The 15,687-nt window shown below is 45.2% G+C and overlaps 2 protein-coding genes across 6 annotated transcripts in view; both read left to right on the top strand.

The window, feature by feature from the left end:
- Positions 1–1,628: 1,628 nt before the first annotated feature.
- Positions 1,629–12,303, top strand: eif4h (eukaryotic translation initiation factor 4h). Of its 4 annotated transcripts, none has more exons than XM_087851274.1 (8): positions 1,629–1,725; positions 6,173–6,360; positions 6,443–6,507; positions 6,589–6,685; positions 7,712–7,792; positions 8,257–8,403; positions 8,936–9,051; positions 11,743–12,303. In XM_087851274.1, exons 1-8 carry the CDS (start codon positions 1,661–1,663, stop codon positions 11,746–11,748), a joined length of 765 nt encoding a protein of 254 aa, XP_087707400.1. In that variant the 5' UTR covers positions 1,629–1,660; the 3' UTR covers positions 11,749–12,303. The 4 variants fall into 4 exon arrangements, with proteins under 4 accessions (XP_087707400.1, XP_006781262.1, XP_035766888.1 ...); XM_006781199.3 differs by having other exon boundaries at positions 7,712–7,819; XM_035910995.2 differs by lacking the exon at positions 7,712–7,792.
- Positions 12,304–13,449: 1,146 nt separating this feature from the next.
- rffl (ring finger and FYVE-like domain containing E3 ubiquitin protein ligase) overlaps positions 13,450–15,687 on the top strand; it is an 11,499-nt gene continuing 9,261 nt past the window's right edge. Inside the window, exons 1-2 of one of the 2 annotated variants that reach the window (XM_087851270.1) lie at positions 13,450–13,876; positions 14,031–14,139. The gene's annotated coding sequence lies outside the window, so the exon portion shown is untranslated. The remainder of the gene's footprint in view (positions 13,877–14,030; positions 14,140–15,687) is intronic. The other variant, XM_087851271.1, reaches the window with a different exon arrangement.

Below are 15,687 nucleotides of genomic sequence, written 5' to 3'. Positions count from 1 at the left end.
CATAATTTTACAGCATTATACTGCAATAAACGTGTCACGGCTGGGGCAGCAGTCGCGTGGCAGTGAGACCCAGGATGCAGCACTTACTGAGATGCAAGGGTGGTTTATTACACAGACAGAACACAAGGTGGGGATGACAAAAACACAACTTAGGAGAAACTAAACTGGGAGAAACTAAACTATAGAACGGCAAGCCTGAACACAAAGGGAGGACAGCGGGGAGAGCTCACAGTGGATTCACAGACACAATCACAGAGTGTGATCCTCCACTCCGACACCCGCCTTGTAGGCGAACTGTAGTGGGTCCTGGGCATGTTGTACCTGTGGTCGGAGGAGGTTGAGGAAGAGCCGCTCTAGAGTCTTCATGAGATGTGACGTCAGTGCCACCGGTCGAAGTCATTCAGCTCATTGGGCTCATACTTAAATATTAAAGTATTTGACTTTGCGCGTGTGTGGAACAGAGAAAATACATTTAAAGATGTATAGTGTACAATCATTGCAGCCAGGGAAAAGAACAGGCCAAATACATCATTAAAAGTCCAAAATTACTCTGACATTACAATGAGTGGAAAAAGACGTCTGACAACAACTGTAGATGCTTTATTCATATGTTTACTCCAAAAATACAGTATTGCTTATGAACAGAAAGACTTTTGAAAAAAGGTCTTTTGTCTCAAAGACCTTGTGTGTTTTATCAGTTTCTCAGACAGAAAAGCATCTGGGCTAACATTTTGTAAATTACCTGAGGGACAGACATATAGAGGAGCTCTGGTGAGGTGTGGCCACATGATTTAAATGGAGTCAGTGGTGTGATCTAGTGATGTGTCGGTTGGGAACGAAACGGCTCTTAGAGCCGACTCTTTGAAGTGAACAACACGAGCCGACTCCTTATTGGGAACAGTGGGGATTGTTTTCCTTCTCTCACCCTCTCTCTCTCTCTTGCACTTTTTCCCGCTTCACTCCACACGCGAGCCTTGTGCTTGCGCTGAGCAGAGGGGGGGGGGGGCGTTACCTCGTGGCTACACAAGCCAGGAAGTGCCAACGACCGTATTTGGTGTGTGGTAGTAACAGGTAAATTTAGGTGGTCTAGGTAGCTCTGTTTTGGAAGTTCAGTTAACTCTAGAAATGCGTTTTGGACTTTGCGCGTGCTTTGTCTCTAGGGGCCACCATATATATTTATATATATAGATATATTAAAAACCATGGGGTTTTTTTTACATTAATAATTCCTTTTGGGCATAATTTTATATTATTGTTGATAATAAAATAATTAAAGCAACAAAACAACCTGAAGAGCCGGTTGGGAGCCGAAAGAGCCGGTTCCCTAAAAAGAGCCGGAATTCCCATCACTAGTGTGATCCAAAGGCAACAACGGGCCGAACTTTTATTGGCTTCAGGATTATGACATTTTAACAACTGTTACTATTGTTTACTTTGTATTTATTTTAACAATTCCATTTAGTTTTGTGTGTTTTTCACGTTCGTGCTGTGTTTTCATTACTTATATTATAAATATTTCTTTTCAAACTGAATTAAAAAAAACATAATCAGTAAAAAAGAAGTTAGTGTGTGATATTACCGGTCAGGCGCTCTGCGGGCAGCTAAACCCGCTGTGTGTGTGACGTGTAGGACCTCCTCCTCCAACACACAAGCAGCAGTAATGGCGGACTACGACAACTACGATGAACGGGACCGGGCCTACGGCAGCTTCGGCGGCGGCCGAGGGTGAGTTTCCGCCGTGCACGGCAGCTTTGTCGTGTCCCCGAAGAGCAAAGTCGACCGGACCGTCGCCGTGTTTCCCGCTGCTGTCCGCCCCGAGTCAGGGGAGCAGGCTGTGTAGGCCCCGGAGCTCGACACGCCCCGCGGTTACTGAACAGGCCGAGCAGGCGTGAGGGTATCCCGGACATATCAGCCGGGAAACACCGCGGTCTCGTAGCTGACATGCTAACAGTTAGCAAGCGGCTAGCTAGATGTAGACAGTAAGAACAGGCTCTCCAGTGTGGCGTGGATCGTCCCGTAGCTTGGCGGTACAGATACCAACTCAGCGCGTGTGGCTTTGTGGCGGTGGAGGCGAGCGGTGGGGAAGGAGGCCGCAGCAGGTTTAGGTGGAGGCGGTGGCGGAGCTGCAGGCTGCCCGCATGGCTGCATCATGTGTCCCCTGCTGCACATCCATCCACGTCGCAGTCAGAGCTGAGGGTGGGAGTCGGTTAGAGCCGGTAGATGCGCTTACCGTCAAGTTAGCGGCTGTTTTCCGTTCTGTGGCATGCGTGTTGTTATCTGATTGCTGATAAACGATTTAAAAAAGTGATTTTTTTTCCTGGAGGGAGGGGGCTTTAGGATGTCTGCAGCACACAAAGCTTTAACATCAGTACAGGCAGGAGTCACCTGTGAGAAGATCGGACTGACGTTCTCTCCTTTATCACAGACTTTATGAACGAATTAACAGAAAACAGGGTTTTTTTGCCGAAAGTTTGCTGAGATTAATTTTTGGTCGATTAATTGTTTCAGCAATTAATCTTTATTTCTGTTTCTTCGGGAGCACCAAACCAAATTTTAATCAAAGTTTAGAGAATGATGAAGAGTTAAAGGGCTGCTTTTCTTCATCAGTTGTTCTGTCAGGAGCTGAATCTGATGAGAGGGGATAAACGTTGGGGCTGAACATGGGGCCTGAAGTCTATATTTTAGGAGTGGAGGGAATTCCCCTCATTGCATGCCTCCATTGGAGCAGGGTGGGCTGTAGAGTTTGAGTCTGGGCTGATTGAGTGGCTGATCCCTGCAAAGACAATACATAAAACAGAAACCAGTCTGGTAAATCAAACTGTGCTAGCTTCTGCTTGAGCATCTTCTCAGCACTGAGGTCCATGTCGGCACATGTTGAAGCCTGTCTGTGTTTGAAACAGTGGGGGGCGCTGTAGTCCTGCAGGGAGGATGCAGAGCTCCAGATGTTGTCTTGATTGTTCTTCTAGTCACTCTGCACCGCTGTCCTGAACGTTATTGGACCTCTGTTTGTGGGGATTTCTTGCAGTATAAGTGAAAAATTTATGTATAACTCTTTTTAAGATGATCTCCTGATGGCTCCAAAATGAGGCAGAGCAGACTGTGATTGCATGAAGCTTTGTTTGAGGGTGCTAGACGGCTGATTTCAGATCTGAATCCAGACTGTTGCTTCAAGAGTTTAGCAGCTGGCTCCATGTCAGTAGGTCAGACTTTTACTGGTTCGTAAAGAAGCTCAACATAATCTATAAGAACCAAACATCTATTAATAGATTTGTTGTTTATAATAAGTCTGTGTTTGTGAAAACGAGTCCCAGATATCCCATTTATTTTAAAGCCAAAGCTAGTAGAAGGTGTGGTGTTCTGCATGCGACTGGCATTCCTGCTACAGGGAGATGCTGCTGCATGCAGCCTGTAACAAAGCCTCCAACAAGTCATTTAAAGCTTCATCAGTTTCTCTGCTGTTGCTGTGTTTAAGACGAAAAGGTGGCGTGTGGGAGCAGCACAAATTTTTGCTTCAGTTTAAACGACTCCTGCAGGCAGTTTGAGGTAACACTTTTGACTTGTGAATGTGGAAACACTGTGAGAAAACTGCTCCTCAGTGAGGTTTGTTTCAGCTTCACAGGGGAACCCCGTCTGAAATGCTTTATTACTGGCCAAAGGTCGTCAGGTCATCACTCACGTTGAGGGATTTTTGTGGTGGCTGCATAGTATAAAGTGTTGCAGCACTCAGTTTGAAGTTGCTGTGTTAGGACGAGTGCTGGAGGCTGATAGTGGGCCTGTGGGGGTGGGCGGTCCATCTATGGTCAGGCCAAACAGTCTGAGAAAGCCTCAGTTTGATCAAACCACAACACTTCAAACAGTGCCGGTGCTTTTCCTTTGCCAACATGTTTTATATGCAACACCTGATTTTAGCTGCGCGTTTGTATCATAGCAACAACAACTGGTCAGCGATGGATGCAAATCAACTCCAAATAGCAGCGAGCAGGAGCCAAGCTGGCTGACTTTGTTCATGTAGAGCAGGCTGACGCGCTGCTCAGCTCCTACATTTTAACCCCAAACTGCATGGCCGAAGCTCCTCTGGCTGTGTTCCTGCTTCATCAGGCCTCCATCAGTGATCCAGGAGCAGGTGGAGCAGCACACAGCAGAGCGATAACCAAGTGGCTCAGAGTTTTGAATCCGGTTTGAAGTTTATAATTGTTTCAAAGTTTGAGCAGCTACAGAGGGTTAAACCAGCTGCTCTGAAACACACAGATCTACGCTGACGGGTGCACGGCAGCATGTCAAGCAGATGGAAATATTCTCTCATTTTTACGTCTTTTTACCTGATAAGAACAACAGGACACAGATTTACTGGCATCATAAACACACCACTCCCAGCCTTCAAAGCGTCATAAATTCCAGTTATGAGTCCTTGATTATTTTTGTTGTTCAGTTGGTGGAAATCTGCAGATTTACCCGTTATAATGATAAGTTAGAGCAATAATTCCTATAAATGGATATAAAACTAGAGATGTGCACTTACATATCACACATTCAACATCTCCCAGACCCCTGTTTGCTTCCACTAACGGGTTTGCAGAAATCACAAAAACCACTCCAGACGCACGATTTGTGATCTGATCAGCTGTTCTTTGCACTTCCTACATTGGAGCATACGTCATAACGTTGTGAGCATCAACTATTGTGTGGTTTCAGTGTGCCTTTAGCTGTGCAAACAGGAAGTGATGTCATTTTTGCAGGAACTGTAGTTTATTTCTCCTCCAACGCCTATCAAAGCTGGAATATTGGAAACAGTTTATTTTGATGCCTTGTTTGTCATTTTGCTCCAGTTTAGACTCAAAATACATTTCCTGTGGTTGGAAACTATTGTGTGCAACTTTTCTTTCTTACAATTTTGATATTTCTTATTGGCTTATTCCGCTTATTAAATAATGTATGTAATTACTGTGGACATTTTACAGACATATTAAACATATAAGGGTTGCATAGCAACTTGAAATGTTTTAAAAAACACATGTAAAATGTAAAGTTTAGCTCTGGCAGATTGTGAGATTATTTCTGATCGTTCATCAAACTACAGTATTTGGATATTAGAGGTGGGAATCACCATACATCCCACGATATGATATTATCACAATACTTGACGCACGATACGATATTATTGCAATTTTTAAAAATATTTTGCAATATTCAGATTCTGTACATAAAGGTAAACTTTATCAATATTCATTTTATCTAATATCAAAGTCTCACACTCAGTCTTTCTCTCATTTCAGTTTGATTGTTGACAAACTGAACGGTTTGTATTACAGTCTAGTCCAACTTAACTGAATCAACCATCTGGTACAATTATAGCTATTCTGAACTATGCAGTTTATGAAAACTATGCAGCCCCTTCAGCAACTGAAGAATTTGAAAGTAAATTAAAACAAAATATAATTTTACATTAAATAAAAAAGTTTTAAACTTAATTAAAATAAAACATGTCTTAAATTAAAATAAGTAAACTGTCATGTTTATTGCTGCCAAAAACAAGTTAAACACATTTGGACAGTGAAGGAATGTCAGGATTCTTGCTCAGAACAAGGATCAACATGCTCTGAAAAACCTTTTTTGTAACAAAATATCGATTTCTGCTGTCCCTGTATCGATACATTGTTAGCAAACAAAATATCACGATGCTACACAGTATCTATTTTTTCCCCCACCCCTATTGGATATCAGCTGATGGTTTTTCCTTTCAGACAGATTTCCAACATTTGTTATGTGTAGTAATTTATTTACTTGTTTACACTCAGGATGTTTCTCTGGTCTCTTTTTTTAAATCTTCATTTATTGATCATTTTCACTAACAAGATCGACAGAGAGCCAGTATCGTCCAACAGCATCGTCTGATTGGTCAGGCTCTCATTCCGTTTCACAAAACGGCCGTGAACGAGCGCCTGAGCTCATAAAGTCATTGGGAACGCATCACGGGGCCGATTGCAGCTTTTAGGTCTTTCTGTCCTCGCCATTTCCTGTTTAGACTCCAAAGCGAGCACTCCCAGTTTGAAAGACCAGTGAGCTTAATGTGTGGAGAGTTGTTGTCTTTAACTGGTCCAGTCTGACCTCTACATCCCACAATCCTCTTTACTGGTGTCCCTGTCTGACGATCCTCTGTCCCCCCTCCCATCAGGCCCCGTGGCGGCAGCGGTCCCGGAGGCCCCAGGAAGCAGAAGGAGCTGCCGACAGAGCCTCCGTTCACGGCGTACGTGGGAAACCTGCCGTTCAACACGGTGCAGGGAGACATCGACATCATCTTCAAAGAGCTCAACATCCGCAGCGTCCGATTGGTCAGAGACAAAGAGACAGACAAGTTCAAAGGTTCGGAGGGGGCGTGGGTGTCGGGGATGATGAAGTTTGCCTCGGGTGAAACTTCCTGTCTGACTGTTTACGTCTCTTTCAGGTTTTTGTTATGTTGAATTTGACGATTTGGAATCTCTAAAAGAAGCTTTGACGTACGACGGCGCCGTGAGTATCTGATTTAATAAACCCGACGTTTTCTGGTGCTGCCACGCTGCTGTCTTGTCTGACAGGAACTCTGACCTGCAGTTATTAGGTGAAAGGTCACTGAGGGTGGACATCGCAGAGGGACGAAGACAAGAACGAGGAGGGGGCGGCTTTGGCTTCAGGAAAGACGACGGCAGAGGTACGAGCAGAGAAGAAGAGTGCTAACGTGGTAGGAAGGTTTCCAGGCTGGAGTTAGATCCCAGAGAAAATCCGGCGTGCTTTCAGACACGGGAAAGCTCTGAGGTGCTCAGTGACCCGGAGCAAAAGACGGCTAAAATAGTTTTCACCAAATTCTTCACCAAAACATTTTTCTGCAGCTGAGTTGCTCATAAATCATCAGTGTTCTGCTAGTCTGTGCTGATTGGTCAGTTAAGGACGCAGGACAGGGCATCCCCGCTCGACGGCGCCCGTTCCCAAACGATAGCTCCAGCAGACGTTAGTAGAAGCTGTTTGTTGGTGTTTCCTCTGATTTATTGTCCGTTTCTCATCTTGGACCTGCTGCTGTTGTAATTTGGCGCTTTATGAATAAAGTTGAACATTTTAACCAACGGGAGGCGGGGCCTGCTCGCGACACGCCCCAAACTGTAATGTATCAGGGAGGTCACGTGGTGCTGGGACCTCCTGGCTCCTGTTCCTAACCATGTTTCCTTGATCAAGGCCAAGAAAAGGTGATAAGGATAAGTGATGAGGGGTTAGGAAAAGAGGGGAGGGGTCCTGACACGTGAGGCGCTGTCTGGAAGCGGCGCCGGTTGAATCTGATTGAGATTTAAGTCCAGCCTTCAAGGAAACGCAGACGAAGCATATTTGTTGCCCTGTGACTCTGAGGAGGAGGACTCTTCATCTTTCATGCTTCATTTCTTCATCCTCACCTCCACAGACTCCTCCCCTTTTCCTTTCACCTCCCTGCTGTTCATAGTCACCTGCAGGTAGGTGGAGGCCACCTGACGTCTCCTCCTGCTGACCTTTCACCTTCTTCAGTGTTCAGAGTGCTGCTGCTTCTCTCTAACTCCGATTGGCTCATGGACCACTAACAAGCTTCGCCTCTCTAGTGTAGCCCCTCCCAGCAGGAGGTGCTGCCACCTCCTCTGTTTCCTTTCTTTTCTATTCCTCTCCTCCTCTCCCCCCCCTCCCCCCTCAGTGTTAAACTGCCCCGTGTCCTCTGCAGGACGAGGAGGCTCTCGAGGCGCTCCCAGAGGAGGAGGAGGACGCGACTCCCGTGAGGACTTCTACGACCAGCCAGGAGGAGGTGCGGTCAGAGAGTTCAGCAGCTCAGGTTGGACAGCATCGCGTTCCAGCGGCCAATCAGGGCACTGACAGCTGGGTTCTAGCCAATGGGACGGCAGGAAAATTTCCTCGGCCTCCAAACTTTTTTAAAGCAGTAAAACTAATCAAGTAATATTTGATAGAGAGCGCTGCTCTCTGTTTATATATATATGATGTGAGGCCATGTTCTGATTATTGCTCTGGTGGTGAGGCATGATTGACCAGTCAGGGAGACTAACGTTAGAGGCTAACACACCAAACAGGAAGTGGTAACTGGTGTCTGGCTCCGCCTCCTGAAGCTGCTGGACACACCCTGTTTTCCCCCATCATGCCCTTCACCTCAACCATCTCATATTCATTTCCAGGTCTGGACTCTTTCAGGGCGCCTGTGGCCGTCTATCTGAACACTCACCTGTGCGCGTGTCTGTCTCACCTGTCTCTCTGCAGGTTTTAGAGATGATGACTACATGGGGGGGCGGAGTCGAGGCGGTGGCAGTCGCCCTAGTGACAGAAGGGGTGGAGGTGCAGGGATGGGTCGCTACAGAGACGGACCCCCACGCGGAGGAACGACAGACTTCAGGGAACCGTCTGAAGGTGACGTGACTTCCTGCTTTGTTTTTTAACCCTTTCAGCAACGCTCTGACACGGGTGGATTAGGTTTGGTCAAATATGGCAGCGCTGTATCAGCAGACTGTGACACAGAGAATACATAGAAAACAATTAGCCAGGTGCTAACAGGTGTGTACGTCTTAGGACCCGCCTGTCGCACAAATCCAGGAAGAGGAAGGATAGAGAGAGAGTAGGAGGGGTCATCACAGTATCAGAATCCTGAGCGGATGATCATCCGATTAGCCAGTGAGGCATACACCTGACACGCTGAGAACACAGCAGCGTGACATCAGCACAGCATGTGCACATACCTGTGTTTCTAGAGCTCCCCCTGGTGGCCTGCTTTGCTTCTTCCTGGTGTCCCACATAGGGGTTAGAAAGCAGAGTGTTTCCTGCTTCTCTGGAAAAAAGTCCCCAGTTTAGATTTTTCCTGACTGAAAGTAAAATGTCTGTTGATTTAAAAACAGGAAGTTCCCCCGGCGTGCACTGACTGTCTGTTGTTATGTGTCTGTTGCAGAGGAGCGTGCACAGCGGCCTCGGCTGCAGCTGAAGCCTCGGACCGTCTCTGAGCCGCTCAACCAGGTCGCCAACCCCAACTCTGCCATCTTTGGCGGAGCGAAGCCGCGAGAGGAGGTGATATCAAAAGAAAAACCATAAGAGACTGAAGGCCGCACGGCCGTAGGGAGGGAGGGGGGCGGGGGGAGAGGGAGGTTAGGGGGGCGAGAGCGAACTTTAACCAAGAAACGCCAAACGGGGTGATTTAGACGCCACAGTTAGTCCTGCCTGACAGACGGCCAGCTAGCGAGCGAGCGAGCGGACGCTGCCCTCCTCCTCTTCTTCTTCTTCTTCCTGTTTGAGTTCAGTTTGAGCAGAATATTTATTCTTAGTGGGAATAAAGACGAATCGCACTCTGACACTCTGATCAGTAATAAACCTGTAAACACAACACGGCGAGCAGCTCGTCAATGCATGTTCCGTCTTTGGGTTTCTCTGCCCCGCCCCCTCACCGCCACCTCCGCTTTCTGTGATGTCATACCTGCTTTGTCCTGTAGCCCCGCCCCATACTCTTCTGGGTCAACGGTTGCCCACATTTACTCCAACAGAAAGAAGCTTGGAGGTTAAACCTGTAAAGTCTTTTAGTGTTTCTTTTTTGTATTTTATAGTTGTTGGACTACAGCCCCGCCCCCTCACTCTGATTGGTTGAAAATGTCCCCCACTTTAGTTGTTTTGTTGTTTTAATCTTTGGTGTCTTTTGTTGATTTGGTTAGCGTTACACCAGCTTGTCGTCCTGGGTGGGCGGGGTTTAATGCCTGGCTCTCAGCAAGCTCCGCCCACTCAGGTGTCCACAGCAGACCCACTTGATGAAATCAGTAAACTGCTAAAAAGCTTTAGACTTCTGTTCCCATGATGCTCTGCTAGCACAGACAGGTGCTGCATTCACTGTCTGCAGAATTTTACATGAAAAATCAAAAAACGGTGCATTCAGGTGCAGACAGCTCCTCGGGAATCATTAAATCCTACTAGTTTTCCTGATTTATGACTGTGGAAGTACAGACCCTGAATGCAGCACAGTTTGAAAAGGCTCCTCTGATTGGCTGTGTTCTGTCGGGTTTGCGGTGATGTGGCAGTGTCCTGTCCAATCAGCTTTAACAATGCCTCCCACACTGAACACACAGAAGGGAATCTTTTCTGATTGGTCTGTTGATCCACACTGAAAACTTTTATATATATTTTTTAATTTAATTGTATCTATTTTTATTTTTTTTTATTTTTTAGCTCTTCCCGTTTGATTTTTAACTTTTCCTGAAACATTAGCTCTGAGTCACCGTTCGCCTTATTATGAGTTGAATGATTATGAACAGTTCTCTCAGGAACTGCTTCATATTTTTGTAGGAAAAAAAATCTACCAGCTTTTATTTAATGGTGGTGAAAATGTTAAGGAAATGTTGTAAGAGAAGTTTGACCACCAACAGCAACGACAGCAGAAATAAGTGAAGCTATTGAGCCCGGTCTCTATTGATTCTGTCTCCGTTTGTTTGGTTCACAGGTTTTTACAGGCTCACTGAGACTAAATGTGTAGGCGTATTCTCAAACTTCATAAACTGTCCGGTCGTTAAGTCTGACGTCACTAGCCGTGTCTGGGCCTAAACTCCGCTGCAGGTCCATATATCAAACATCACTATGGCCTTACTGAGAGTTGAAAAACAGTCTAAAGTCTTTCATCTTTAATAAAATGATCAGCGTTCTGCTCTACCAGGTGTAACAATTGAGTTTAACATCCAGGCATCCATGAAAACGGAATTTATGACATTTAACGGAGTTAGAAGTTAGCAGGAAGTTAGCTCGCTAGCTTCTATCTAAATACAATATAGCATGTCCTGACTGCGGGGTTTTGGAAACAAATTAAAACGTACAGCTCTGTTATCACTTCCAACATAAATGAAGACAGAAAACTAAACAGCAGTGACGTTTGTAGGGTTACTGAAGTTTGGCTAGCTGGTATATAATGATGTGCTACGTGACCGCTAGCGACACAGCTATGTTAGCATAACATAAACAAGCTAACTTTTTTTCCACTCGATAAAAGTTAATGTGAGTGTTCTCGGTGGTCAGGAACAAATGTAATCGCATGGCAGGATGCTGTAAAAGGACCAAACTTCAGCCAGGAGAACAACTGAGATAATCCATCCACAATACGAGGTTAGTCATTCATATACTGCTGCATGGGCTGGGCTGTAGTTACATCCTAAGGTTTTAAAAACTGAGCTTAAATAAATGATTGGCGGTAATAAAAGCCGAGGGAGGTCAACAGTGATCACTGACTGTTTTAGGAGCTTTTTGAGATTAAATAGAAGAAAATACAAAACATTAAACATGTTAACAACACAAAAGCATATTAAACACAGACTACTTTAGGCCCGGAAGTAGGATTCGTCACTTAACGACCGGATATGTGCAGAACTGTTACTGCTTTAATGTCGTCAGGCGGCCCCATGTGCTCTGAAGCTTCCCGTTCAGGCCCACCACCCTCCAAAATCTGAGAAGCTCAGTTAGTCTCTGTACTTTGTAAAAGATGATGTCAGAGCTTTGACTGCGCTGTCGTACTTGCACTGAGCGAGGTTAAATCACTGACCGCTAAAGCAGTGAAAATGTTCTGGACTCTAAACGGTCGCTCGAACCCAGGGAGACAATTTTCATTCATAAAAATCAGGGAGGACAAAATAAGTTCAAAGTGTTTTTCTTAACTTTTATTTTTCCCTTCCTTTGCTCCCCTTTTTCATCTCTTCCTTCTTTTTTCCTCCTTCCATCTGTCTTTGATTACAGCACTGAGTCATTTAAAGCCGCCACCACAGATCCCAACCAGACGGTGGCGCTAGCACGCCGCATTGCCGACAGAACAGAAGAAACCGAAAGCTTTTTTTTTTTTCTTTTTTCTTTTTTTTTTTTTTGTGCTGTTTGGTGGTTTCAGTGTGGGTCAGACGCCAGCGTCCACCGATAAATTGTTGTAAAGTTGATTGTGTACAATAAAGATGGGGCTTTGGTCTGGAACCTGTAACTTCTGTGTGTTTCTCTGTGGCCCGACAGGAAACTGGCTGTAAACCCGGCGCAGGTGAAAGCTTTCAGGTGTGGGTCTGCGTCGCTTTGACATCATGTGTGTTTTTTTTTGTTTTTCTTGGAGGTAAAATGCAGAAACGTTTCTGAATAAACAACTGTTAGAACTTTCCTTTCCTTGAGTTTATGGCAATAAAACTGTCTTCATCTTTGTCCTCATACCAACCCAATGTGTTTAATTTCAGGGTGGGGGAGGCGGGGCATTGATTCCTCATTACATTTTTATTTTTCTTCCAAATGAAAGAAGAATAAAGAATAAAGCTCGTTCTGTTCTGCCTCTGTATGTCTGTGTCGCTCCCACGAGCAGCTCCTGCTGCGGTGACCGACGTTAATGTTAAACATGACCACAGTTTACAACTTCATCAGGTACACCTCTCCAGCACCTGGTTGGAGCTGCTCCTCCTTCAGTCGTTGCTCAGAGGTGACATCATCGCACACCTGCTGGAGGTGGTTCTGGAGATGCTGCAGGACCTTGCTGAGGGTCTTTGTGGATGTGGGAGGGCTCTTAGAAAGTTTGTTCACCATCTAAAGCAGTTTCACTCATTTCTAAAGGGATCCTGACTTCAGCTGTTTCATTTACAGTCTGGTCACCTGGGACAAACTGAACTTGCTGGACAGGCTTAGAAGCCGGAAGGTCTCGGTACTATAACTGGACGTCAGCATTAAGTGGCAGGTTGGCTCTGAGAGTAAAGGGTTTGTTCAGGGGCCTCGCTGAGCCAGCAGCGCTCCTATTTCTGTTCATGTCCACCAGATTGAAGACCAGGACCAATATTGGAGCCGCTGACATCAGTGAGGAGCTACTGCAAGGAACTCACTGATGTTGGTCCACAGGTTCTGATCAGTCAGGCTCTCTACACAAGTCTCTTCAGCTTCCACTACATTAATAACCGGTTCTCTCCCAAACCCAGCAGCAGGCTGCTGAGAAACAGCCTTCAGCTCCGTTTAATTTATGTATGCATGTAGCACCAAACCACAGCTACAGTTGCCTCTGGGCCCTTCATTTTATAAGGTAAAGACTACAACAGTACAGAGAATCCCCAACAATCTCACGACTTGAGTAAGCACTTGGCAACAGTGGTAAGGAAAAACCCGTTTGAATCAAGAAGTTAAACGTGCAGGTAAAAAGAAGGGGAGCACGCTTTCTCATGCATGATGTATGTATCTGTAACCAGGCAGAATAAATTGCTGCTGTGGGGTAAAGGGGCGGGGCTGAGAAAATACAGGTGTGCTTTGAATGAGTTTCTCCAGGTTTCATTCACCTGTGTGTCTAATGTCCATTCAGTTTGAGTTTGACATCTACTCCTTGTTGTGGTAGATGTGTGTGTTTTATGACACTCACACCATCCTAAACGCATTTGGAATTATTTCCTTTAAACTCAGTAATCCAGTCAAACTGAGCGCCACCTGTGGGCGGGGCCTGTTAGCACAGGTAATCGTCTAAGCCGATCAGGTTACACTTAAATAAAGTTCTCGAAAAAACAAAAGTTCAAAAACGGTTTCTGCTATTTTAAATAAGTCAAAGTTGTAATTTACTTAAGTACAAATGCTGGCGTCCTCCGGTGTGTGTGTTATCTGTTATTTGAGTCAGTGTGTTTGTGTGTGTGTGTGTGTTTATGTGTGTGTTATCTGACTGTGTGTGTGTGTGTGGCCGAAGTCTTCCTGGTTGGCTGTGTTGTTGTCTCAGCCCTCGCAGTGTCTCTGTGCTCCTGTTATTCCTTCACTTCCTCCTTCAGGTCGTCGTCATGTTGTTTAACTAACTAGCAGCTGCTGGTTAGTGTTTCTTAACTACCATCAACTTGTCCGGGAGTTAGCTATCTGCTAGCTCTAGCAACCCTGTCATCAACAGGTAAGACGCCTCATTACGTCGGTAACCGACTCGGCTATTTGTCAGTTAACCCGTAAAGTGAGACAGTTAACCCGGTCTAAGTGTCCGAGCTACTGTCTTCTGTCCTGCTCTGAGTTTATTTGAGTCTTTGCTCTTTTCAAACTTCTCTAACCAGCCTAGCGTTAGCATCGTTTTTAGCCTCCTAGCAGCAGAGGGTACTTCCCGGACTTAACACGCCGGATTCCGTTACCAAACCGTCGGATTTAAAGTCCTGTGACTTACCGGTAAGTGTATAATCATCTCTGAACAAAGTAATTCGGACTTCACGCCACTTATATGGAGACGTTTTCTCATTCGGCTCACAGTTATAATTAAACAATGCTCATTTAAATGACACGCCAGCTTGAATACCGATGAAGTTTAGTCGGAGCCAAGTTGTGTGCCGTGTTGATGATTTATTAAATACGAATCTCGAAACTTTATGAAACATAAAGCCGAATTCATCAGAACATTAGCGGGAATATTTCAACAGTTTTTCCATAGTGTTTTTTTTAACGTCGGCGACAAACGCGACACAAACGTCCATTTTTCTCACGGAATTCGGCTAACTGTCACCTGTGTACAAAACCAAGTTGTTTTGGCCATTTACAGTGTTTATTTCACGACAACAACAAACATGTAGCGTAAAATACTGAACTCAGACTTTAATATCAGTAGTTCCAGTAAAATGTGGTCACGTGTCTTTGGATAAAGCTAGATTAAAGCTGTTTGTTATGGAGACAAATATGAGTCATGTTTATAAAGTAAGAATCCAGTTCTGTGAAACGTAAAGCAGAGTTAATGAGAACAACGAGCAGTTTTTAGTTTGTATACAACCTTATTATCGAGCGCTAAGCGAAAGAAACATCAGTTTTTCTTATGGAGTCTGGCAAATGGGGAAATTGTTAAAATAATCAGTGATAATTAAAGATAAGGTCACGAAAGCTGTGGAGGCTTGATGAGGGCAGCACTGACAGGTTCAGCTGCTTTATAAAAACGACTGTTTACAATTTACGTGAATTTTTAATTTTTCTTTTTGTTTCCAGAGGTGACTTTGTGGTTTCAGTTCAGTTTTTACTGTTTAAAGTGTTTACTTTCATTTTAGTTCTTCTCTGTCACGTGAAACTTTAAAAATCAAAGTTTTCAAATATTTCTCATGATATCGTAGAAATGCCTGAGCAGTAAGTGTCTAATCTGAAGTTAGCATTCAATAAAAGCTGTTATTACATGCTGAGAGATTGAGTTGGTGAGCTGTGTTGAACTTACAGTCACAGCTGTCTGTCTTAATGCCTATTGGATCACCATGGTGACTGATGCTGAGCACAAACTGGACTGGAGCCGGTGAGGTGTGGAGCAGGGCCGTGCAGAGATGTTTAAAGGGGCGTGTGCTCAAGCCCCTCCAGCACCCCCCCCCCCCCCCCCCCCCCCCGCCTGCACGTGCCTGGTTCAGTGTAACATGCTCAGGTGGGCTGTGGGATTCAAAGCTCGCCCTTGCTCTCAGCTTGAAGCAGACTGTCTGTTGTGCGCCCACATCAGCGAGTCATTGTCTCCCAGAGAGCTGCCTCTCACAGGACCTTTTCTCACATACTCTGTAAACTCAGACATGGCTGTGTGGGAAATCTCAGCACATCATCAATTTCTGAAACACTCTGATCCACGTGTCTAAATGCACGGAGCTCCTGTCGTGTGATTGGCTGATCAGATACTTGTGTTGAGGAGCGGTTGAAGAGGTGTACGAGCGGCCATGTATGTTTCATTTTTGTCTTCCACGCGTCACACTTTATTTCACTCAC

Source organism: Neolamprologus brichardi, chromosome 14, assembly GCF_056152115.1.
Source record: "Neolamprologus brichardi isolate AB-2024 chromosome 14, ASM5615211v1, whole genome shotgun sequence".
Lineage (NCBI taxonomy): Eukaryota > Metazoa > Chordata > Actinopteri > Cichliformes > Cichlidae > Neolamprologus > Neolamprologus brichardi.
Note: the sequence above shows the minus strand (reverse complement) of the source record. Positions and strands in the feature narration are given on the sequence as shown.